Genomic DNA, 26283 nt, shown 5'->3' with positions numbered 1-26283 from the left:
ACATACAGAACTGATGAATTGGAAATTACGTAAGCCTCAGACAGCCTGTCAAAAATGTATATCGATTATCGAGGTTTTTAAAAATATCAAATTTAGTAAATATAATTTTTTTTATTTAAGGCAAATTATTCTTAATTCGTTATTTTACTCCATTATTTAATTTTTGCAGAAAAGTGAAATCAAATGCTTATTTTTTGTTAAAAAGTTTTTCATGGTTGGCAATAACAACATGTTACGTAATGCGTTGCCGTGCCAACCGCGTGAAGCTACCGCGCAGCTTTTTTCGTTATATAACAACTGTAAGGTATAATTAATAGTTCATGTTTGGGACAAGTATTACTTTTATTTACTTTGTTGGAGATATTTTTTAATTTTAAATAAATAAATTTAATTTAATTATTATCTTTTAATTTTTCTCAAAATAGTGTCTTGTTTGTTTATTTTCGAAGCATTAAGTTTCGTTATAGTTTTTAAGGACATTTTTTTATTCTCTTTTTCTTATAATCTATAAACAAGTGTGGGCATCAAATTAATTAAAAATTATTTATAATTTTTTTTTCATGTTTTACGTCTTGCTCAATAATTTGAATATATTTTTTTCTTTGTCATAGGTCTTATTCTTTTTAACAGAAGCTTTACCTTATTCAGTATCCGATTGTCAAAATTTACGATGTCTGAGAAAAAGCACAAATTGAGTGAAAAGGATGGACCAGTTAAAAAAGCCAAGCTTGATGAAACTGTCCAGAATGATTCTGATTTAGTTGAAAATATAAAAAAATCCAGATTATCATGTGCTGCATCCATACGAGATTTTAAATTTAACAAGAAGCGAGTGAGAGTATTAACTACTGCCAAAGACATCCCAGAAGAGGCTAAATGTATCGTTTATTGGATGTCTCGTGATCAACGTGTTCAAGGTAATCCATTTTATGATTATTATATACTTTTGTATAATTTTCTGAAGGATAATTGTATTATTTTCATATTTCTGAATCAATCAAAGCTACTAAGTAGCTGTAGTTTGTTTTAATAATCTCACTCTATATTATAATACAGTGTTATTGGGGGAGATTTCCGCATCGTGATCTGTGGCAGAATTATCGCCAAGTGTTGGTGTGCGGTGGCCCGCGAGAAACTAAAAAAAATCATCACAGAAAGGGACCAACTTGAAAGTTATAACTCGTAGCCACCCCCGGGCAAACATCTAAATGTTGTTTTTTTTTTAAAAATTTGCATGTTTAAAATCCATTTGGCACCTTAGTGATTGTAGTTGGGTCGACAGATCACGATACGGAAATATCCCAGTGTTATTGAATACTGTATTAAACTCTTCGTAAATTAACTGAAAAAAAAAACTTCGTCCTGAAATTCCTCAAACAAAATATTTTATTTATTTATTTGTTCTAATTTTTGTATGTGTTCAGAATATCCCTTTTCTTAGAATGCAATTTAAAATAATTTAGAATGTGCATTTTAAAAATAATTTAGAATGCGCATTTTAAGATAATTTATTGGAACAATTAAAACATTAGAATTTTTGAAGCACCTTTTTACTTTAATTGGTACTTTTCAGCTAGCCGAGCACGAAGAAATCCAACTATTTTTTAAATTTTATTTCATTTATATTTTATGTATTTAAAAGATAAATAAATGAGAAAAAAAATTTGGCAGAGGTCTAAATTTTTTGGCGACTTTCCGCTTGCATCTGGCTATCTGAAAAGTTAATTTGTGAAATTGGATAGTTCGAACTTAGTGACCATTCACTAATTATATGCAATAATGGAGACCTATGATGATATATATAACGGGGACCTTACTTGCAAGATGCATTACTGTAAACGTTTAGGGAATTTAGTCATTTTCTAAAGCATAAATTCAATTAAAAATTAATATATTATCAAATTTTTATGCTAATGAATATATGACTCATCCATTTATTTATTATTTTTCAGAAAAGGCAAATGAAAAAAAAGTAAACTACTAAAACCCACTTGTGAAGTTTTAGTAGGTTTACAATTATTGATTCGTCTCTTTTGTGTGATTTAGAAAATCATGAATCTTAGTCAGAAATATAGTTGTCATGCAATTGAATTTTTAAGTGGTAGATTATCCACTAAACTACTTTAGTACAAAATTGTTAAGTGAACTATTCACTTAACATTTTCATTTCATTTCAAGATTATTGAAAACCTACTTTAAAGTTATTTGATTAAGGAAGTCTTGAACTCTATTACAAATCTTTTATTAAATATTGGCTAGGGAGAATATTAATGTATTGATGTTGGTTTTTTTAAATTGCAACAATGCTATAAAAATTTTTATTGTCCTAAATTATTATAATTTGTCCAATGCGCCATTAATAAAATTAAACTGGAAACTGTTAATGCTTTCTATTCTAAATAAAGCAATTCTGAAAATAAAAATAGTATATTTAGAGATAAAATTTGAATTTGTCATTATTATACTTAAAGTATAGCAATTTAAATTTTTTCTCTTGCTTGAACATTTTAAAAATTCTAGTATATGTATCATGTTAAGGCAGTAACCAGATTTTTTTTGGGAGTGGGGGTTTGGTTAGGCTTAATTATATTAGTATAAGTGATATAGTAATCCTAACACTTGGGAAATTAAGACAAAATTACTAATTAATATATTCTTATTTATACTAACTATCAAATAAGAAACACATACATTTGTAATTAAAAAACTTATATAGCAATAAAGGAATTTAAAGATTTTGATATTTTGTTAGACCAATAAACCAGTAATGTAAATTTTTACGAAGTTTATTACAATGTTAAAAACTCTTCCAGCTTAAATAGTTCAATCAAACTGTAATTTTTTAAACAAAAATCATCATGTCAATATTTAATTTTAAAATCACTTTTTTTAATATTAAAATATATAGTTACAATAAATGTGAAAATAATAATTTTAAGTCCTGAAATTTTATATTATAAGCAGTTTAAAAAAAAAACTGTCACTCTTATTATTAATCTCCTAAATTTATGTAGTAGTGTAACAAATTGTAATTCATTCTTATAATTAATCTCATTTCTCAAGATACATAGGGTATTTGATTTATTATTATTATTATATATATAATATAACGTAACCTAAGAAATAATAGGAAAAAAAAAGAGTGACTTATCCTCTCAATAAGTTGTCCACTAAGGCAATGCACATCTTGCGTTCAACTTACTCATGTTTTACTGTATTATCAAGGTTACCCATTGGAAGTCAAGTAAACTATTGTATGTTCCTTGAAAGAAAGTTAATTTTTTTTTTAAATTTTGTCTCGTATCTTTAAAGTTTAGTTTTTGAAATAATTTTTCCCCGCTAATACACTGACCAGTATAATATATATGAACAAACGTGTCGCTCATATGCACAGGATTTCAAAACCGAACTTATATTTTAGTAATCATGTTGTTTGAAAATCACACATTGAGATTCATATTCACATAGTTTAAATTAATAAATAAAATCTCATATCGATATTTTTATTAAAACGTTGATAACATTCTGCAGATAAATCCTTCATGCTTACACTTTTTATAACTCAAATTTCAGGTTTTTTTTTAATTATTTAAAACGTGTTCTTGCACATAACTTTTTCGATTTATATTTTTAGCTTCTTTTTTTTTTACCAAACTCATTCCTATGGAATGAATTAATATCAAGTTCTATAAAAATGAAACATTTCTTTAAAAAAATCAGTGAATTTTGCTAAAATGAGGTGGTGACGAAAGGGTTGAAACTAATTACAAGAGTTAAATCAATGCTTGCAAAAAGTTTTTTAATTTAGATTTTGTGTTAGCAGAAAATTTTTCATTTTATCTAAGTTTGTTAATACAAAACTAATCTTTGTTTATTTCAGATAATTGGGCTTTTCTGTATGCTCAAAATCTAGCTTTTAAGATCAACTTACCTCTTTGTGTATGCTTTTGCCTTGTCCCAAAGTTCTTGGAAGCAACTATTCGGCATTATCGGTTTATGCTGAAAGGTCTTCAAGAGGTAGAAGAGGTAAAATAGAACCTAATTTTTACATTAAATATTTATTTATCAGGGTGCGTGTAAAAAGTGCCTATTTTCTATTTTTGTTTCTTAAAAGCCATTAGAGGTGCTTTTTTTGATTGGGTGTTTTTAAACATTGCTTAATTTTCACTTTACCAAAGTGAGATTTTTTTCTTTACCATGTCGATTTTCGCCATGTGTTATGCAAAAGCAGGATTTTCTCATTGTTCTATTCAACGTTTTCACGATTCATTCAATCACAATCTATTTCGGCGTACCGTCGGCCCATAGCGTATGTAAGCACCAATCAGTTTACATGTTTCGCATGTGCGTCGACTGAGCTGGGTTCAGTGAGATTATTGCTCTCTCATGTGCAACTCTGCTGCATTTTGCAAGATATTCTCTATTTCAGGCTTCATTTTTCGTCCTCTGATATCGAGCCAAAAAATCTCTTGATCATTTTATAATAGGTAATATAATCAAGAAAAGAGTTGTCAGAAACTAGTTATTTTATCTTGATCAGCAAAGTCTTTGAAATTATTTTGCATTTTGTTAATGTATATGATGCTTAAAAATATTTTTTGAGTGCTTAAAAAGTACTTAAAAGATGCTTATTTTTTGCTGAAAGATTTGGCTATGCACCCTGTTAATTTAGAAAGCTTAATTTTTAAATTTTATAAAAGACATAGCTATAAATTATGTAGGATTTACTTTTTTATGTATGCTTTATTAATATTTTTTTAAAAACTACCTGATATATATTTTCAAACTGCCTTAATATTTTTTTCTATTCCTTAATAATTTTCTGATTCTAAAACATCAATGAAGAGATCAGGTGCAATTGCTATTTGAATAAAACAACACATTGAGATTAAATTTTAAAGTATTTCAGTAGAGGTTGTATGTATATATTTTATTTATCTACAGAGTTTTCCAAACTGATTGTTTAGATTGGAACTGAAATTTTATTTCTTTTATTTATTATTTTTTTTCTCAGCAGTTAGGGTAGTGATTTCTATTTATTTTTTTAAAAATAAGCTTTATTACTTGTTTGTATCTATTCTTTCATAATTTTGCATGCTGCAATATTGGCATGTATTGTGATTGATAGTATGAATTTATTTTCTGTAAAATATACAAAGACAAAAGCATAGCACATGCTAAAAATGTTTTTTAAGATTTATTTTTGTTAAAATTTCCAAGTTGCTGAAAATATGCTAACAAAGCTTATGTGTTTCTACCAGTTTTATAGATTGTCATATTCTGACTTATTTGATGTAGGAACTTCATGCCCTTTATCAGCCAAAAAGATTTTGATTAATTTTTCAATAAATTATTCTAATGCATTTGAGAACTGTCAATGTCAACTGTGATCGTAAGACACGGTTTCAAGTATATCGCAAAAATCAAGCCTCATCGGCAGTAGTCAGTTAGCAGGTGTCTGGTATTGATCCTCTTTTGATTTTTTTTGTGGTCTTCAGATTCTCAGGGATGTTTCGCAGATGTTTCAGAGATGTTTCGCCCTACTGTGCAGCACAAGTGTGATATAAATAAAGTACTACTAAACTAATCCACATAGAATTCTATTGAAGCCAATGTCGCTGAAGTATTTCTATAAAATCATTTATTTTCTAAGTTGTAACCCATATAAATTTCTTAAAGCAATCTTAAGTTTTCGTTTAAAGAAAAAAAAGTATATATATATATATATATATATATATATATATATATATATATATATATATATATTATGAAAATGTATATGTAATAAATATTAAAGTAGCATATTAAAAAAATGTAGCTAATAGAATATTAAAAGAATATAGCAAAATATGTTTGTTAAAAATCAATGTGGCTCTTTTATATTTTGTAGTTTTAAAAAAATTTTAATTACTTGTGCATTACGTACCTATATGTCATAATGAAATACTTCAAAAAAATTTCCAAATCTTCCTCTGTTTTTAACTGTTTTCTTTATTGTTAACTATTTTCTTTTATTTTTCTGTTTTTCTTTTTAAACTAGGAGTGTAAGTCTTTAAACATTCATTTCCATTTATTGCTTGGTGAAAGTAAAAATGTTTTACCTAAATTTGTGAAAGATAATCAAGTTGGAGGAGTTGTGACAGATTTTTCACCTTTACGTGTTCCACAAAAATGGGTATCAGAGCTTGCATCCAAGTTACCTCCTGATGTTCCATTATGCCAGGTAAATTTGTGTTTTTCTTAATTTTTTAAAATTATTATAATTTGCAGCAGTTTTTTTGTTGTTGTTTTATTCACTGAGTTAATATTCATGTTAACCAAAATTAGCTTTTATATTTTTAATTTACCTCTTGGTTTAGAATTTTTTAGTGCAGTGAGAGTCTTATTTCAATTAGTTACTGATTTTATTTACAAAAAATATTCTATATGACTTGCCAGTCAAACTTATTAAGACTTAATGCAACTCTCTCGTTTCAATTATCTATTTATTTTACTACTCAAAACAAAATTTGTTTGTTTTATCCTACCAGGCTATGTATTTACAAATAGAAAGAGGATTAAAATGTTAAGACTTAATTCTCAAATAAGAACAAGACTGCTTATAGCCTACTTCTTTTATGTTCAAATAAAATCAATAATTATAATTTTAAAAATATTTAAGATATTTTTTCACAGAGAAATAGAGAAGCCTAAATAGTTATGATTCAGAGATTTATTTTAGTCTTTCGTCATTCATCATTTTTTTGCTTTAGCTATATGTTTTACCTGCTGCAATTTAAAAAAAAAAAAAAATCCTTATCACTCTTTAAATCACTCCTTATCACTCAATTTTAGCTTAAATTACAGTTAGCTAAACTTATATTGAAAATTTAACTTAAAATAAATAACATTTCAAGTAAATTCTTCTTCTTTGGGGAGAGTGTGAATTATTTTTTCTTTGTGGTTATTCCATCAGGTTGATGCTCACAACATAGTACCATGCTGGGTTGCTTCAGATAAGCAAGAATATGGTGCTAGAACTATCAGGAAGAAGATACACGACAAGCTTAAAGAATACCTTACAGATTTTCCTCCTGTGGTGAAAAATAAACTCACTCCAGAATGCGAATTTGAAGTAATTTTATTCATTAAATAATATTCCTATTTCACAATTGATAATTATTTGTTTTCTGATATATTGTATTGCGTGTGAGTATTTTCGCATCAATTTCTTGTCAAATTTTCATTTCATTGTATACTTTTGGCGTAACTACCACTAGAAATATTGAATACCAATTCGCTAGTATATAAGACATGTTAACTTGATTCTATCTTGAGGTACTTTTTGATAGATGAAGGTTGACATAGTCGAAATATAATTCCCCTCATACTCAATTTATTGTAACTTTAATTAACTTCAATTTATTGTTAAGAAAACATGAAGTTATCAGACATTATATCGCGTTTTTTTTTTTTTTTTTTTTAGTATTTGGAGTTTTTAACATCTCTTGTTAATTTTAAGCTGCATAACCTTTTTTCGGGAGAAATAATTTTTCTGTCACTCTAATCAAATTAATTCGTATTAGAAGTATCTTAATTTAAATGATTTGATTTTTATTTCGTTTTTTTTAAATTTCTATTTTTAGCCAGTTGATTGGAACAGTGTTGAAAAAATATTGGAGGTTAACATGGATGTTGATGAAGTTAAGTGGGCTATTCCTGGTACTACTGCAGGTTTGAAGCAGCTATCAAGCTTCTGCAAAGACAGGCTCAAACATTTTCACGACTGCCGTAATGATCCTACAAAAAATAACCTAAGCAATCTTTCACCTTGGTTTCATTTTGGTAGGCTTATTTTTACTTTAAAATTGTTGTTTGAACTGTTATCAAATTATGCAAATAGTCTTTGTATTCTTTATTTGATAGTGATAACGATTTCAAGCATATAATTTATGTCACACATCATTCTTGAAAAATAAACATGTTCTTTATGTCTGGTGTATATTGCATATTTTGTATGGGGGCCATTGCATTAAAACAGTGTTGCAATTCATTAAAACAGGATTCTAAAGGGTGGTGTAGGGGAAAAATTACATCCTCTTGTGATTTAGGCAGTGATTAAAAAACATTTTTGTAATAAAAATGATGTTTACATTGCATATCAAAACTTTTGAATATTTTTTTTCTTCTGGGAAGTGAATAAGAGAAAAAATATTGACCAATACTGCTTTCAAGTGTCATATGAAATTACAAATTTTATCATTCTTGCCTTTAAATATTGCATGAAGTTTTCTTCCTTATTTTAATTCTAAATTTACTGATGAACTCTTAAACTAAGCATTTAAAAAAACTACCTTTATTGAAATATTTTAAAAAACCATTACCGTATATATATAATACTCATATATATAATAATTTACATACCATAATATATATAATACTTTGTAAGTCGACCCATTGTATAGGTCGATCACCTAGTTCAGATTACTAGATAGGGAATTCAGTTATATTGGATGTATGAGTCAACTGCTAAAAAAACAAAGTAGAAAAATTTTTAAACTTCAAAAAATATAAAAAATTAATAAGTCTTATATTGTCCCATGTTAAAAATGTTTCTTATTCTTTTCTTGGATATGATACATTTATCATGTCAAAAAAGATGTGATGAGGCTCTCCCTCAAAGATGCATTAAAAAGTGTTGTGTTGGAGCTGCTTCAATAGATGTTATGCATCAAATAATCTCAGATGCATGATTTCAAATGTCATTGTAAAATTTTTAGAAAGTGTAGAGTTTTAAATTCTTTTGGGTGGGGGGGGGGGTGAAGGCAGTTTTTGTTAGACTCAGCAAATAAGGATAATACAGAATGCATTGCAAAGTGGAATCTTTAAATTTGTAGCTTTATGATATGTTCTCATAGCTTTCTTTATCTTTTTTTGAAATACTCTCAAATAAATTATCTTAAATGTTCTTATTCTTAATTTTTTTCTTATTCCAATTATAAGTAATGTTTTTTTTAAAAAAAAAAACATTTATAAATAAAGAAAATTTGACAGAAAATTTGAAATTAACTGAATATAACATATCAAAAATAGTTTTTGGTAGGGGTATATTTCTGTAGAGTTATATGTTTTTATTCATATCTATCTCATTATTTATAACGCATCAATATTTCAGTATTTGCGAATGACCGACTTTATTGCTGGTTTATAAGTTGACCTCCTGATTTTTGCAACATTTTGACTTCTACGCAGGAATATACAGTATTTAATATTTTTATCATGATAAAAAAAAAATTTTAATAAATTTTTTTTTTGTAAAAATATATTTTATACTTTGAGACCTCTAAATTTACACTATATGAAAAAAAGGAGAGTTAAATAAAATATTCTTATTTATATAGTATCTTATTTATAATATTCAAGCTACTCCTTTGTGGGCCAAAGAGTTTAAGTCTCCGCAATTTTGTTAACAACAGCATGATTGTGAAAATGTAGTCCGCATTGTGCACCAGCCACCTTTATTTCCCATTCAGGCTAATACCTATCAATCTGATGAAGCTGAATTGTTTTTTTTCTAGACTGATATCTTAAACATATTTTTCATTTTTTTAAAAATTGTTTGGAATATTTTCTATTTTTAAAGCATACTAGTTATAATTTTTAAATGATGATTATAAACTGATTTTCATAACAACTTTAGTTTTTACTGCTGTTAAATATTAGTGTGTTTTTTATTTGAATGTTTATAAAAATATATTGTTAAATATTCTTTTTAATTTGCTCATGCATTTCATTATAGGTCAACTATCTATACAGAGAACAATATTGGTTGTATCAAAATTAAGGAGCAAGTATCCTGCTTCTGTTGATGCATTTGTAGAAGAAGCTGTCATCAGACGTGAACTGTCCGATAATTTTTGCTTTTATAACAAGAAATATGACCAAGTTGATGGTAATCCATTTAATTATTACAATCTTATTACTGTGTTGATATTTCATTAATATCTAATCAATAACCATTGATAGCAAAATAATTGCATTTATTCTATTTTCACTATTATTTTCTCAAAAGTTTTTTTCTATTTTAAGGTTTATAGTTTTTATTTTTTTATCTTGCAAAGATGTTTATTTTTATAAAAGAATAGATGGTTTTAGTAGTTATAGTTTTCAATTTCCTAATAATATTTCTAGGATAAGCATTATTTATAATTAGAAAGCTTAAGTTATAATAATTAAAGAATGAGTATAACCGTGTATTTTCCAGAATTTGATGATAAAAAATGGTTTTTCTTTCATTTCACCGACAGATCATATCACTGACATAATTAATTCCTAGACAGCTGACATTTACAACCCGATCATTTTGCAAACACAAGAACTTTGCCAGTACGATTATATCGCCAGCACAATAGATTCAATTTTCCTTTGTATTTTCTGCTAAACTTTCTTTATTAATTCTTCATGTGTTTTATTCTAAGAATCTTTTTAAAGTTATTTACCAATTATTTTGGGATATTCATAAATATGGTATTAAACAACTTGCTTACTCAAAAGTTTAGTTTCGCTGAGTTTTGAAGAAGCAATTATGAAGTTAAAGTACTGTACTAATGTCCCAAGTTAAAAATGAAGTATAAAAAAATATGTGTGCATGTGAATTTTAATTTTTATTTAATTTTTGAATTATAAAATTTCCTTTTATAAAAATGAATTTAAAAATGCTCAAGTAAAGTTTTATTTGTAAAAATTTTATATTTAGAATAATTCTTTTCAAAAAAATATTTTTACTGAAAATAATTGTTCTGACAAGTAACTTGCTTTAGGATAATATGCATGAAAGATAAATTTTTTTAGCCCAAATGTAATTTATTATTGTATTTTCTTTAAGAAAAAATTTTTTCGTCATAAAAATTATATTTTTATACATCACCAATTTGAAAACAGTTGTTTATATAATCATATGCAAGTTTACACCTTAACAAAAGTTACGTTAATATTGGTTATATTATTACATATAGCGATTCTAACTACACAAATATTTGCATGGTACATAGTTTTAGCAAACATTTAGGGTATTAATTTCTTTTTTGCTCTAAAACTAAGAATATAATCTATAGCCCATATAAACTGTTCACTATGACTTATTTAAACTATATAATTATAGTTAATATATTAACAACCATAACGTAGCTTTTCATGTCTATGGGTGCAATAGAATGTAAAGTTTAATTTTTAATAAAAAAACTTTAAAAGAAAGATAATTAATGTTTAATTATTTGCTAAAACCCATTCATAATTATTGTTCACATTTGTTGTAATATAACATGAACTTTTTAATGCAGTGTAGCAACTGTACTATGAACCAATTTTTTCCAACTAGTTTATGAACCATTTTTTCTAAATCACTATTTGTTACACCCTTAGTTTAACCTATATGCACCTCCCTAAAAATAATTACAAAAATAAAGAAACTAAGGGATTTTGTGGAATTTATAATTATTTATCCACGTAATAGGTGCTTATGACTGGGCAAAAAAAACTTTAAAAGATCATAGCAAAGATAAGCGAGAATACATTTACACTAAAGAACAGTTTGAAAATGCCAAGACACATGATCTTTTGTGGAATGCTGCTCAGGTAAATACATATCATGATTACTTTTTCATGTTATTTATTATGAGTACATTTAAATAATTTTTTTTTCTTGTTGATTTAGCGCCAACTCAAAAAAGAAGGGAAAATGCATGGTTTTCTTCGCATGTATTGGGCAAAGAAAATACTGGAATGGACCAACAGCCCTGAGGAAGCATTAGAATTTGCTATATATTTTAATGACAAATACAATTTAGATGGTCGTGATCCTAATGGCTATGTTGGTGCGTGCTCGTTAATGTTTCACTTAAAATATAATTCTTAACGTTATTTATCTTAACATAATAAATCTTTAAACTTGTATTAATGATTTCACACAAACTACTTTTAAAAATTGTTACTGTTATTAGAATTTGCAAATATGCTCTTTTTTTTTCTTTCAAAAGAGATTTGTAGAAAACAAATTAAGCTCTTAAGGACCATAATAAATGTTAATTTATAATTTTATATTAATTAATAGTAATTAATTACTGTTCCTTAGTGTTTTCAGAGCAATATCAATTTATCTTTAAAAATAAAACTGAATTACTGTAAATTCTATAACATGTCTAAAATATGATTTCACATCTTTTATGCTTTGAACTGTGTTTGTTTCAACCAATTTTGGCTGAAGTAGGGAATTTTTTTTTTAAAAGGTAAATAAATTGAAATTTTAAAAGATTTAAAATGATCTATGAAACAAAAAGATATATGAAAAATGTACAAAATATGTGAACTAATAAAAGCACAAATGACTTTATGTAAGCAATTTTCCTTATATTTACAGTCCTATGTTAACTTGCTAAATTATTTTTTTTTTCATTCTGTTTCAAACAACATATAGGAAATAAAATAAGTTAAGTTTCTTAATAAATGCATTATAATTTTTTCCCCTCTTTAATCCAGGAATTTTAACTATTTTAGTTTTGTTAAATGCAACTGAATATTTTCAAGTGAGTGCAAAATGCAAAGTTTTTTAATTTTTTTTTATTTTTTATGATGTATTACAAAATATCTTTTAGCATTCTATGAAGTGGCGATCCAATAGCTTGGTAGTATTAAGATCATTATGAAGTAAGGAAGATGTGAACCCACAAATAAAATATATATATATTGGTTTCTGTAGATGTATTTATTGTATGAGGATTCTTACAAAAACAAATGCTTAGCAAATTATCGCCGGAAGAAATTTCTGTTCTTTCTGATAGTTAAAATTTTTGGGCTTATCAGTGGACATTTGAGATCTGTCTTATTCCAATGGAAAAAAAGGTTTTTCCAACCTGTGTGAAGTGTGCTGACCATCAGGCCACCCCTGATCATGTACTAGATTTCCTGTGGCTCTCCCGACAAGATATTTTCACAAACCCAATTCTAGTATTAGACTTTCTTAGTGTGACAGATTTCATAGTCCTGATTTAGCATTGCTAAACAGCAGAGATATGCAACAAAATATTTAGAATTGCTATTATATTCTGAATGAATATAATGAAGCGCAGTTTAGTAAAATAAATTTTTAATTTTCATTTTGTATGAATATATACCAGAAGTTAGTGCTACAGGATATAAAATTTAGAAATGGTGCAAGAAACACAGGGCGAAAATTAAAGGTACAATATTTCTATTCTATGGAAAAAAAATATCAGTATCATAATAGAAAATGTTGGTTTTTGGCGCTGAAGATGAATTTGTTTCTTAGCTGTATACGATGAGTTTTAAATCTTATTCTATTAACTGTTATTTGCCTGAGCAAAAATATATCGAAGAATTTTTTTGTTTTTTATAACATGAAAGTAGATAACTAACAGCGAAACTGTATTTGAGGAAAAGAGCAACAGTTAAAAGTTTAATCAGTTGTTCCAAGTAATTATGTAGTTAACGTGTAAAAAATATGCAAATTAAGAAATCTAATATTACTAAATGAATTATTTTTCTATAAAAATAGGTTGTATGTGGTCCATTTGTGGTATCCATGATCAAGGCTGGGCTGAACGTGCAGTTTTTGGAAAGATACGCTTTATGAACTTCAAGGGCTGTCAGAGGAAGTTTGATGTTAATGCATTCATACAAAGATACAGAGAAAAGTAAAGCCTAAAAAGGATGCATATTACATCTGTATATATGTTAATCACAGCCAGCATGTTTATTTCTTAATTCATTTGTTTTTAGCAGTTTTATAACTGTGATGTTAACCTTTTTGTCATGAAAAGGAATGTTTTAACTTTTATGTAATTAATACAAATTTTAATAAACACCACTTTTAAATAAATGTAGAAACATGTCTGTTTCATTTCTGAATCTATATATTTTCAACTTGTACTAAAATCATGGGTATTTTGAATGCACTTAATGTTTAATTCACCCACCCTCCTAAATGTCAGCGATTGTATGGCTATGAATCTATAAATTGGTTTCAACAAAAGCATGTATAAACACATTCCTAATAGTTTCGTTTCTTATTTTAATTATTATTGTTATGATTTCTTGATTCTGCCCCTTCTTTTTTGCAAGTTGATTTAATCATTATTGCTGCTTTTAAAACATAACTAAATTTATTATGAATCAAAATTATATACTTTATTGTAGACATATGACAGGATTTGACAAAGTAAAAAGAACTTCTTGTTACCTAAAAAACTGACCAACTAGTCCCAACTGACCTTTTAATATTGATTCGCAGATTTTTTAGTTAAAAAATTATTCTAATTAATTCTAAAATATTTAGTTTTATCTTTTTCCACTTATCTATGCTAGTAGTAAAGTAAATAAATATGTAAGAAGTAAAGTCCTAATTAAGATTTTAACTTTCAACCCCAAACTAAGTTCAGGACTGGTTGTTTTCTTGCATAAGAAACCAGTTTTTTTTCTTTGTCATTCAATGGAGAAACTGTGTTTGGAGAGAAGTTTTTGTACCAATTCAAACATGTAGCAAGGCAGTTGAAGGATTTAAATAAAGGGAGGGCAAATTAAAAACCGATCCAGAAAGAAAAAAAAGAAAGATATGACTGATAATTTATGTTAACTGTGTTAATAATTCATGTTAACTGTGAGAAGGTAATTTAAAGTTATAGAGAATTTAAAATAAAGGCTATAGTTTATGATTAAGGTAATGATAAAATTCAAAGTAATTTTTTTAAAAAAAATTTCTTTTTGTGCAAATAGTTTGAAAGTTATGCAATTTACAAATGTGTGTACATGACCTGGGACACAAAAAAATAACTTCACTTAAATATAATTTTAAAAAAGTTTTTGTTGTTGTTGTATTTCTTGACTTATTGTACCTATTAGAGTAAAAAAACTCAAAAGATTATGCCCATTTTTTATTTTATTTTTTATTAAGCATTGCAATATTAGTTCATAAAAATAATGAAGTGTTTTTGAAGATGACTGCAATAATATTGTAGAAGACATTGATATGGTTTTAGTTATATCAACTACATTTAAACATAATAATGAAAAATAAAAATAATGCAACTATTAATGGGCTGTTCAGAAATGATGTCACGCTTGAAGGGGAAAGAGGTGGTAAAAAATATGTGTTAATATATTTTGTTTAAAATAAACAAATTAATTATTTATATTTTTTCTTCCTCTTTTTTATCTAAACATGTTATTATTATTGTTATGCACACAATTGAAGCTAAGATGCATAGTTTAAAATATAATTTATAGCATAGTGCGTATAGTACTCCTCAAATAAATGTTTTACTAAAATGTATAGAATTCTCATGTTTTAAAAAACTATTTTTGGTTTAATAACAATTAAAAATAAGAGTCTGATAAGGGGAAAACTATTAAGCAGTCACTGTGAAAAAGTTACTCATTTGTTTAAAGCCTAAGCTAGAATTTTTGAATAAAATAACCATTCTATAACTGAAACTATATTTGTTTCTCAATTGTAAAAAGCAAAATAGGAGTAACATTGTTCCCCTATTTTGACCCAATTATTTTAAATTCTCTTATAATTGACTTACAAAACCAACAATATGCTACCATGTTTTCATTAAAGAAATAATAAGCTATTTTTTTTAAAAAAAAATATTATCAAAGATGATTGAAATGCAATTAGGAGTTATATCACTGATTGCAGAAAATAAACAATGTTGAAAAAAACGCAAAATTTAAGCCATACTTAGGGCTCTCCTTTAATTTAAAATAAATTTATTTTTAAGTATAGTAATGTTAAGCAAATAAAAACTACTCAATAAAATAACTTTTAAAAGGGTGATTGAAAAATTCGATACATATTAATTTCATAAGTCCCCGCGTTTAGCCATTGTTTTTTTTATTTATATTTAGTGTGAATGGAGCTTTTGAACAAAACAAAATTGAGTGTTTTTCTTTCAGAACCAGCAATATTTGCTTGGTTTTCTGTAATTTCCCCCCTTTAAACTTATGTTGTAACACTGCAGATGATAATTTGAAATTCTTTATATTATTAGTTAATATTTGCAGATCATGTCTGCTTCATTTTTGAGTTTTAATTGACTTGCAAAGAATATGTTTATTCAAATATCAATGGTTCATAGGTTTTCATATTCACCGACTTGAAACTACAAAAGGCTTAAGCTTTCTTATCACATAATAAATTAAAAAAGCTAAGCTTATTTTATAAATAAAAAATAAAGGAACAAATAAATGTGTTAATAAATTTGATGCCTTTTTTATCAAACTTATGTCTGCATTTTTACAAGAAAAAATCTAAATTAAACATTAATGTAAGTAATTTTCTCAATATATTCGCATTAAATTCTTTGTAGCATAATTTGACATATCTGCTTTCCAATTAAGATAGTCTTATGTAGAATGGTGTATAGTAAAATTCAGACTAGATGGAAACAAACATTCTTCGGCAATGGGTAAAATATGCTTCGATATTGAAAACACAAACAGTTATTCAGAATAAAAGCCTTTAGTAAATGTTCTGTTTCTTTATTATTTTTTACTATATAATTTTTTTATATTTAGTTTTTTTAATTTTTCATATAGAAAGAAATATAATTGTTCAAATAAATGAGTGGGACAAAAAAAAAAGGAAGGTAACTTTGTTTTGCCATATATTTCTGTTTAAAAAATAATGGCTGCTTCATATAATTCACTCAAATGTGTACTAAAAGAAATTTCATTATGGAAGCAAAGTTAATTAATCCTAGCAATTTTTATGTATGAAGTCCCATTTGTATTCTTTTTTAGGTAGCAAACCAGTCCTCTCCATGTTATTGGTTAAGGAAATTGCAATGAAACTTTCTTCCAAATTTACCTGTAAGCAAAACTGTCAAAAGCAATAGGAAAGTCATTGTTATGTTTTTTTGCAAAATCATCAATATTTTACAAAAGATGCTCAGATTTTCATAATAAGTTGGGGGGGGGGGGGAAATTTTAAACTAGGATTTTTTTTATAAAAAGTAACTTTTTTTTATTCAATTTTGGATTTTTTAAAAATATACATCAAAATGTAAAAAAAGTGTAGGAAGATAAATTGATATGAATTCGCTGAAAATCTATTGCTTTACAATAAAAGGTTTAACTTATTGAGATAAAATGAGAAATAAAATAAATTTGTAGTGTTATTTTTTCATATATGTATGTAAATTTTTGCATTAGATCAAGTTCGATCGGGAATGCTTGAAGAAACAGTTCTGGTCTGTAACAGGCTCTACAGCAGAGTTGGTCAAAAATGTAATCGATTACATTTTTTGATTACAGTAATCAATTACTTGTAATCATGATTACAATTTTCAAAAATTTTGATTACAGCTGTAATCATGATTACAATATTGATTACAGTAATCAATTACTTGTAATCGTGATTACAAAGTTTGATTACAGCTGTAATCATGATTACATAGTCGATTACAGTAATCAATTACTTGTAATCATGATTACAATTTTCAAAAAATTTTGATTACAGCTGTAATCATGATTACAATTTTGATTACAGTAATCAATTACTTGTAATCATGATTCCAAGTAATTGCGATTACAAGTAATCACAACAAAAACGATTACAAGTAATTATGATTACAAGTAATCAAAATATATGATTACATGTAATTTGATTACATGTAATTATGATTACATGTAATCTAATTACACGATTACAAGACTATTGTATTCTTATAAATGATTATATTTTACAGTAGATAGTAGAATGTATTTTATAATGATACATTTTGCGCGTATTAACATGTACTGCATTTTGTACGTATTTGTATACGTACAAATGAATGTAACTGAAATGTATGTACATATGATTTTATCTAGTGCATATGTTCAGACATTTTAGTATCACACACATGTACATACACTTATATTGTAGGTATAAAATATATGTACGTATGTATATAGATAATAATTACGTATGTATGTGCAAACAATGTAGGCATGTGCATTTATACACAATGAATATATGCATTTTATGCAAATATTTGTGTATGGAAAATGTATATCTATGTTCATGTACGCATGTATATACAAGTACTTGTGTTTGTACGAACATACATACATTGTCTGTACAATGTATGTTCCATGCATGTATGTGCAATTTATTTATGAACAGTACAATATATGCATGCATGTACAATATAGGTATATCTGTAGGATGTACAATATATGCATGCATGTACAATACAGGTATATCTGTAGGATGTACAATATATGTATGTATACATGTACATGATATGCATGTCCAGTGTATTTATGTACATGTACATAATATGTTCATGCTCAATGTAAGTATCCAAATATGCATAATACATTTGTGAACTATTGTACGTACATTGGGTGTATTTATATTTCACATATATTCATACATGCATTCGACATGCATAACGTACATACATACACACATTTGAGATGCATATATTGTACAGATGTATATACATATAGCGTACAGATGTATATTCATATAATGTACATATGATGAAATGAACATATAATGTACATATACAGTACGTATGTGCATAAATATATTGGGCATAATTTTTTCGTACAAATTTTACATGTGTACATGCATGCTATCCCTATCTATGCATATGGTGCAATGTATATATGTCCAGTGAATGTATCCACACATGTACAATACACGTATGTTCCATGTATGCATATCCATATGTACTATATATGCACGTACAATACATGAATGTATGTACATACATTGTACATGCGTACATACATTACACGTATACATATGTACATTACATTTATGTCTAAATATGTGTACAATGCAATAAATAAAGTGCATGTAAGTTAACTTTTAATGATTAAGCAAGTTAAATGACAAAATCAAACGATATTTAAATTTAGTTTTCAGCTTTAATTGTTCTATATCATTTTGAAATTCTCTGAATAAAAAATTATTTTCAGGTATTTTCATGAAATGTTTGACAATACAGATTTATTTTTTTTATAACATAATGCATGATTCATAGAAATTTTTTAAATGGTAAGAAAAACGGTAAAATTTATGTGTGGAATTAATATTTAGAAATTCCAAATAAAATTATCGTTTGCTTTCTAAAAAATATGAGGTCGAGTTTCATATACCTTAGAATAAATTTTAAAACTAATTTTAATAACTTTACTCATATAAATTTTTTTAATGTATGCACAATGTATGTGTATATTGTAATTACATATATTTAAATGTACGCACGTATTTGTACATTACTTGTAATTATGTACATGTATACGTCGTATGCACATGCATACATTGTGCGTATAACTATTTTTTTGTACATCCATGCATTACATGCGCATAAGTATTAACAAAGTATGTAGGTAAGTACATACGTAAGTTGTACATAAGTACATACTTTGCGTGCACATATATCGATGTACATATAAATATGCATGTATACATGTACGCATTTTATTTACGCAACTATGTGCATATATTGCACCTTTAAATAACATTCTTACATATTATACGCAAATACGTACAATTTTATATACAAACGTACATTGTATATACGTGCTATTATCGTAAATTTATACAATATATGCACTTAAGTACATAAAAACATGCAAACGCATAAACATTATTTTCATATACGTTCATGCATACATTGTCTATGTATACAAAGATACAAAACATTGCCTTTTTGTACAAACTAACATACATGCGTACATGTATCATAAATGCATAATTATATGTACTAAGCATATGCGCATTGCATTAAGTATATTACAATATAATTATGAATATTGTACGTACAAACCACGTTTGTGCATACATTGTATGTATAGGAATCGCAAATTGTACGTTCATGCGTGCGTACATTCTATGTACATAAAAATATGTAAATACATGAATACTTGCATAAAAAATTTGACTATAGTATACAATCGTAATAACTTGTAATCGTATAGTTTGATTACAAGTAATCACAATTGCATGTAATCAAATTACATGTAATCATGATTACATGTAATCATATATTTTGATTACTTGTAATCGTTTTTGTTGTGATTACAAGTAATTGATTACTGTAATCAAAATTGTAATCATGATTACAGCTGTAATCAAAATTTTTTTAAAGTTGTAATCACGATTACAAGTAATTGATTACTTGTAATCGTGATTACAAGTAATTGATTACTGTAATCAAAATTGTAATGATGATTACAGCTGTAATCAAAATTTTTTGAAAGTTGTAATCACGATTACAAGTAATTGATTACTTGTAATCGTGATTACAAGTAATTGATTACATAGCTGTAATTATCTGTAATCAATTACAGTTGTAATCGATTACTGTAATCAACGGCCAACTCTGCTCTACAGTAGAAAAATAATTATGCAAATCCTGTCTCTAACGTCAAATTTACTTTAATTTTTCATTCTGAAATGAAAATAATATTTTATGACTTTTGTTTATAATTTTTATAAAAAAAATAAAGGTGTGAGTTAATTTCATACTGGTAAATTTTTATTTTAATAACTGCATATTGATTTTGTATTGTACATAAATTATTAATTAATCTTACTTAGTTTATAAAAGTTACTTTTCTAATTTTAGGTACCTATGGCTGGGCTGCTCAGAGTTTGAGAAGTCATTCTAAAGACAAAAGGGAGTATATTTATACAAAAGAGCAATTTGAGTATTCCAAAACACATGACCTTCTATGGAATGCTGCACAGGTGTGTAATTTTGTTTTTAATTTTTTGTTTGTATTAAATGAAGATTGTTGTGCAATAGTAATATGATACTAATTATTATAGTACCAGATGGTAAGAGAAGGGAAAATGCATGGATTTCTCAGAATGTATTGGGCAAAAAAGATATTAGAGTGGACAAAAAGTCCAGAAGAGGCACTTGAAATAGCGATCTATCTTAATGATAAGTATGAACTAGATGGAAGAGATCCTAGTGGTTATGTTGGTAAGAGAAAATAAAATCATTATTAAAGAAAAGAATTGTTATTAAGTTTCAAAGAGGAAATGCACTTTAACTTTTTATTGTCGATTTCTTGGTTATATTCAACATTTTTAATTTAGTCTAAAAAAAACTTTATTCTATCATTAAAAAAAAACATTTTTTAAAAATATGCATTGTTAGATTACACTACACTACATGGAAAATGACGTCCTTTAGATTAAAATTATGTGTTTCTGGTATATTTTTTGTCTGGAAATAATAAATTTGTAATTGTGAATTTTTTTCAAAAAATTCACATCTTTGCTTAGTAACTTCACTCATTTTAACAGCGCACAATAATAACTTACAGGCAAAGGAAAGGACTAATATCCGACCAGGCTGGGATAGCCTGGTCTGTAGGGCACTGGGACCATGTCTGAAAGTTCGATCCCCGCCGGACGAAGACTCCCTGTGGAGTAAAATGGTGACTGATGCATGTTAAATCTGTGAAGTCGCAAAGTCCTCCTTGTTCCCATAACAAATCAAAACCTCTGGGGGTACTGAATTGGAGATTGATCGTTCTCTGATTCAGGTCAAACTTACGATCTGTGGATGAATTAATAGGTCCACCCTATAAACGGGCATGACGTATGGGTGTGGCAGAAGTCGAATTCTTGGCCGTGGATTCTTGGCACCCCTTTGCCTTAACAGGCATACGAGAGAGAAAGGAAAGGACTCTCAGTGGGACAATTGCCAACTTACCACAAAAGCCTTATCTACCTTCTTAAAGATTAGAGGCATTAAGCAAGCGAATTATTCGAAAATTCATTTTAATTTTAGGGACTTTTCTCCTACAAAAATGGTATGTGAAACCACTTTGATTTTAATATATACATCAAGCATTTTTTGCTTATACAGAATGACAAATTTTCATCTAAAGAACAGAAAAAAAGTTCAGATTTGTTGTACAGTTTATTGATGTTGAAATAATTTTTAAATAGAATAGAAAAATTTTGAGGCTAGTTATTTTTCATAGTAATTCCTTTGATTACTCTAAAGAGACTATAATTTATATAGATTCATCTGTAAAAGCTAGTCATTTAGCTTTGGGAAGTGATTGAAAAGTCAGGTCTTTTAAAACATAAATAAATTCACTTAAAAACTATTTACACTATAATAAAGAAATTTTTTCAGTAATGCATATGTTATCAGTAAAGTGGGAGATCTGGCATTGTATATAATTCTCCCAAAACTGACCAGCAAATTATGAGGTGATTAAACATTACTTATCGTTAGGCTTTCTAAACAATTCAAAATAAGCTTCCAGCAGCATTTAGAGTTACATTTATATGAAAAGAAAGTAGTAGTAGTTTTGTTTTAAAAGTATTTAAGTTTCTAGAAAATATTCTTTTTTTTTTTTTTAATGTTAAATATCAAATGAACACAGTTATCAGAGGGTGTATATAATAAGACCTATTCTCTGCAATTTTCTGAAATAAATTTTCATCCTAAAAGATCAAAATAATCTTCTATTCAATAAATAAATGGTGCTACTGAAATATAACCTGGTATTGTTGATCTCGTATTTGTCTAAAGCAGGCTAACTTTCTGAGAGGGAAAAAAAAAAGGAACATTCAAAATTCTCAATTTATATGTTATTATTACTTCTTTATTCTCTGGACTCACGTTGTTGAGAACGGTAGTTCGAATCCAGCCGGCCGAAGACTTCCCATGTAGTAAATGGTAACTGGTGCATGTTAAATTTGTTGGATCACAAAGTCCTCCATGTTCCCATTACAAATTAAACCTCTGGGGGTACTGAATTGGAGATTGATCAGGTCAAATTTACGATCTGTGGATAAATGAATGGGTCCATCCAATAAATGGGTGTGGCAGAAGTCAATTTCTTGGCCATAAATGGCTCCTCTGGAAAACAAGAACAATCGTAGCCCATTGCCTTAATTTCCTACGACAACAACAACTTCCAAATTCTGCGTGTTATTATACATTGATCAGAGAATAGGTCTCAATAGGTATACTTGTCAAACTCTCACCACTCATATCCACCACTCAAAAGCTGCACAATATTCATGAAAAATTTTATTCTAATTTCACATCAGTTTATAGAAGAAGCTTTTGATTTAGGTATACATGCAGAATGAAATCCTTTAGAAAAAAAGCAAACAGAAATTTATGAGATGCTAGAAATTACCTCACCTCAAGAATGAAGCAAGAATAAAATATTTAAAAAAAATTAAACTAAAGACCATTTCTAACAGCTTGAATTGCACTAAACAATATAATTTATAGCAATAAACTGACTGATTTATTAAAGCACTTCGTACAAACTATTCATACAATTCTTTTAATAGTTTTTAGAAGAAGAATACCATATAATTCTTTTCTCAAAATTTTAATTTATATTTTATTGCAATTTTTGAGTATCATGGTCAAGAAATCATATAATTATTTTATTTCACACTGTTTAGCGTGATTCAAGCTGGTCTTTAGTTTAATTTTTTTCTTAAAATTTTATTTAGAAGTTTTTCTTGTTTTGAAATTTATTATATTTTTTTAACCCTAAGTCCTTACAAATTTGTCATTTTCAAAACCAATTTTTAAAATTGAGAATGGGATACCTGCAAGTGACGTAGTGTGGGTGTCTTGATTTTGTTTACGTTAGCAACTGTTCTTACCATTCTGTTTTGAGTAAGCCAAGCCCGTCAAGTATCGGTACTCTTTGGTGACACATTTTATATTCTTTCAATTAGAATTTATTATATTACTTAACACAATAAATTAATAACTTAACACAGAACTGGCACAAAGCCATGTAAAATATAAACTAATTATGTATCGAAGTTGCCAGGTGCACAAAACAAAACTATACAACGATAACAATAAAATACATTAACAAATAATAAATCTAAGTTAAATAAAAGACGCAGACGAGAAAGAATAATATTTCAACAAATTACATATGTATGTGATACTGAGCTGTATTTAATTAACTTCGTTAATTAACATAATTTATGGGAAGAAACCCAGCTCAACTTATAACATGCCATTTTGCTTATAAACGATTAGCTGGCACTGCTGTTATAGGTCACATGTATGGGTATCGTGTCTTCTTCTTTTTGAAGTACAAGTACCCCATTATTTGTTTAGGAGCAACCAACTAAAATAATGATTGGCTTAACCATGACAATTCCTCTCAAAGTATTGCATGCGTCCCTACGGCAATCACTGTCTTCAAAATTGTAGAAAACAATATAAAGAGTGTTCTTTTTCTAGAGTAAAAAACACATTTTTGAGGAAAAACTAAGTCTGAGATTCTCAATGCTCTCAGCTATATTGATTGTTTTGTTATATAACAGATGGTTTAATGAAGCTGTAATCTAGGAAATTACTGATATTATAAAAGACATCCCAATGAAGGCGGACTCATCAGTTGACCTTAAGAGCATGTGTCGCCTGAGAGATCAAATAATCTGGTATCAATGGCTGCCAAGGGAATCAGAAATTTGTCTAATTATTTGTTTTTATTCTTTTGAGCCTTAAATGAAAGAAGAAAGCCCACTGCATATGTTTATCTAAAATTGAAGTTAATATCTGTTATAGATTCACAAATGAGTTTAAAAATTTTGGAGGGAAAAAAATGACAAAAAGTGGGTTTTTCTCCAATTATTTGTTCTTTTTAAATAACAATGTCACCGTAAGAAAAATAAGACGGTTCATTTTGAAGAAAAAAGTCTGAAATTTACAATTAAAAAGAACTAAAATTTTAGTACGTTTTGTTTGAACGCAATGGACCTCAAAGTGCAGAATTATCTAGAAAAGAACATCAATGAAAAAATAAATATTTTAAAACCTAATTTAAAAATAATTTGTAATTTGATTGCAAATGTTCGAATTTCGCTTTTTGTTCAATGCCATATATTTAGTGCCTGAGTTATACCTGCAATCCGGTATACAGTCACCCACACAAATTCTTTATTTTATTATTTATATAGATATATATGTATAACTTAAACTTATAGAAAAAATTATTTTCATATTTTGTAGGTTGCATGTGGTCTATCTGTGGAGTTCATGATCGAGCTTGGGGAGAACGCCCAGTGTTTGGTAAAATACGCTTCATGAACTTTAAAGGCTGCCAAAGAAAATTTGATGTGAATGGATACATAAAAAAATATACAAGAAATTGAACAACAATAATCTTGTCTCATTTGTATAAAATCATGTATTGTAATGTTTTTAAATACCAATTCTTTTGAATAAAACACAGTGCTTTCTTTCAAATTTTATTAATGAAGACAATGCAAATATATTTTAAAAATTTAGACATCAGATATGTGTAAAACAAATATGAGAGAAATTCATAATTTGCATGTCTAAATACAAACAGTATTTAATATTCGTTAATATGTTTTGTTATTAGCACATATCAAATAACTATGTACTATCACACAGTAACAAACAAGCACCACGCTTTCTCCAATGCCCTTTGCCTTTTTTTGTTTTCAAGTCTATACTAAAAAGCTCCAAAGAATTGCCTTCCTCATCTGTTCGTTTGGATGTATAGTAACAAGGACAATTATAAATACCTAAAAATATAGATTATATCTTTTGAATTTACATGCAAATTGCAGAATTCTAATAATAAAAATATCCGATTAGGTTATACAGAATTAGGTTTTAGACATCAGATTCTGGATAATTTTGGTGAGGAATACAGCATGTTTAACATAATTTTATAACATTATATTTAAAATATTTCTCCAAATTAAAATTTAGGTACCTAAATTAGTATATCTATGACTAGCTAGTCCAATGAGCAGTGTATTTATTTGAATCTTAAAATGTAAAAGAAATATTAACGCTGCTATAAATGATGTTTCAAAAAATTTTTGGTTAACTTTTTTTGTAAATTCTCCTTTTATTAAAATGTTTTTTAAAAATATTATTTTAATTAAGAGGCTCAATGTTTATATTTATATAAATTCATAAAGAAATTATTAAATTTTTTTCTTTCTGTTTTTTAAAATCGCAGCTTCTTTTCCCTTCTTGCCTATGTGTATAACAATTGATAATCCTTTTTTTCCGTGTTTAAATTCATTTGCAAGGAATTATTTTTCAATTTAGATCTTTACAATCAATTTAAATTTTTGCAATCAATTTTTATCTGTACAATTTAAATTATTATAATATTATTTAAAATTATTCAAGTTTATTTTTATAATAAACACATTTACTATTAGATAAATATAAAAGTAGTAAGTTTTATTTTTAAGATTTTTTGATTTAAACTTCCATTTTT

The 26283-nt window shown here is 27.0% G+C and overlaps 2 protein-coding genes across 6 annotated transcripts in view; one reads left to right on the top strand and one right to left on the bottom strand.

Annotated features, from left to right (window-relative positions):
* The first annotated feature begins 221 nt into the window (after positions 1–221).
* LOC107449021 (deoxyribodipyrimidine photo-lyase photorepair) lies at positions 222–25265 on the top strand. Of its 5 annotated transcripts, none has more exons than XM_087163445.1 (10): positions 222–304; positions 612–917; positions 3881–4026; positions 6041–6223; positions 6956–7114; positions 7626–7824; positions 9779–9931; positions 20625–20746; positions 20828–20987; positions 25029–25265. In XM_087163445.1, exons 2-10 carry the CDS (start codon positions 671–673, stop codon positions 25169–25171), a joined length of 1512 nt encoding a protein of 503 aa, XP_087019571.1. In that variant the 5' UTR covers positions 222–304; positions 612–670; the 3' UTR covers positions 25172–25265. The 5 variants fall into 5 exon arrangements, with proteins under 5 accessions (XP_087019571.1, XP_087019556.1, XP_087019545.1 ...); XM_087163430.1 differs by lacking the exons at positions 20625–20746; positions 20828–20987; positions 25029–25265 and adding exons at positions 11492–11613; positions 11693–11852; positions 13550–13873; XM_087163419.1 differs by lacking the exons at positions 20625–20746; positions 20828–20987; positions 25029–25265 and adding exons at positions 11492–11613; positions 11693–11852; positions 13550–13873 and having other exon boundaries at positions 237–333.
* The window catches only part of LOC107449012 (dynein axonemal heavy chain 2), a 130562-nt gene continuing 129533 nt past the window's right edge, over positions 25255–26283 (bottom strand). Inside the window, exon 78 of the mRNA XM_087163412.1 lies at positions 25255–25570. Coding sequence (XP_087019538.1) covers positions 25419–25570 — 152 coding nt within the window. The 3' untranslated portion in view covers positions 25255–25418. The remainder of the gene's footprint in view (positions 25571–26283) is intronic.

This window comes from Parasteatoda tepidariorum, chromosome 1, assembly GCF_982258835.1.
Source record: "Parasteatoda tepidariorum strain Cologne lab strain chromosome 1, Ptep-v5.0, whole genome shotgun sequence".
In the NCBI taxonomy this organism is placed as follows: Eukaryota; Metazoa; Arthropoda; class Arachnida; order Araneae; family Theridiidae; genus Parasteatoda; species Parasteatoda tepidariorum.
This window is presented reverse-complemented; position numbering and strand designations above follow the sequence as displayed.

Coding starts and splice junctions, on each gene's coding strand:
- LOC107449021 (XM_087163424.1), top strand. Junction 9,932..20,624: donor GAAATATGACCAAGTTGATG/GTAATCCATTTA, acceptor TTCTAATTTTAG/GTACCTATGGCTGGGCTGCT. Junction 20,747..20,827: donor TTCTATGGAATGCTGCACAG/GTGTGTAATTTT, acceptor TAATTATTATAG/TACCAGATGGTAAGAGAAGG.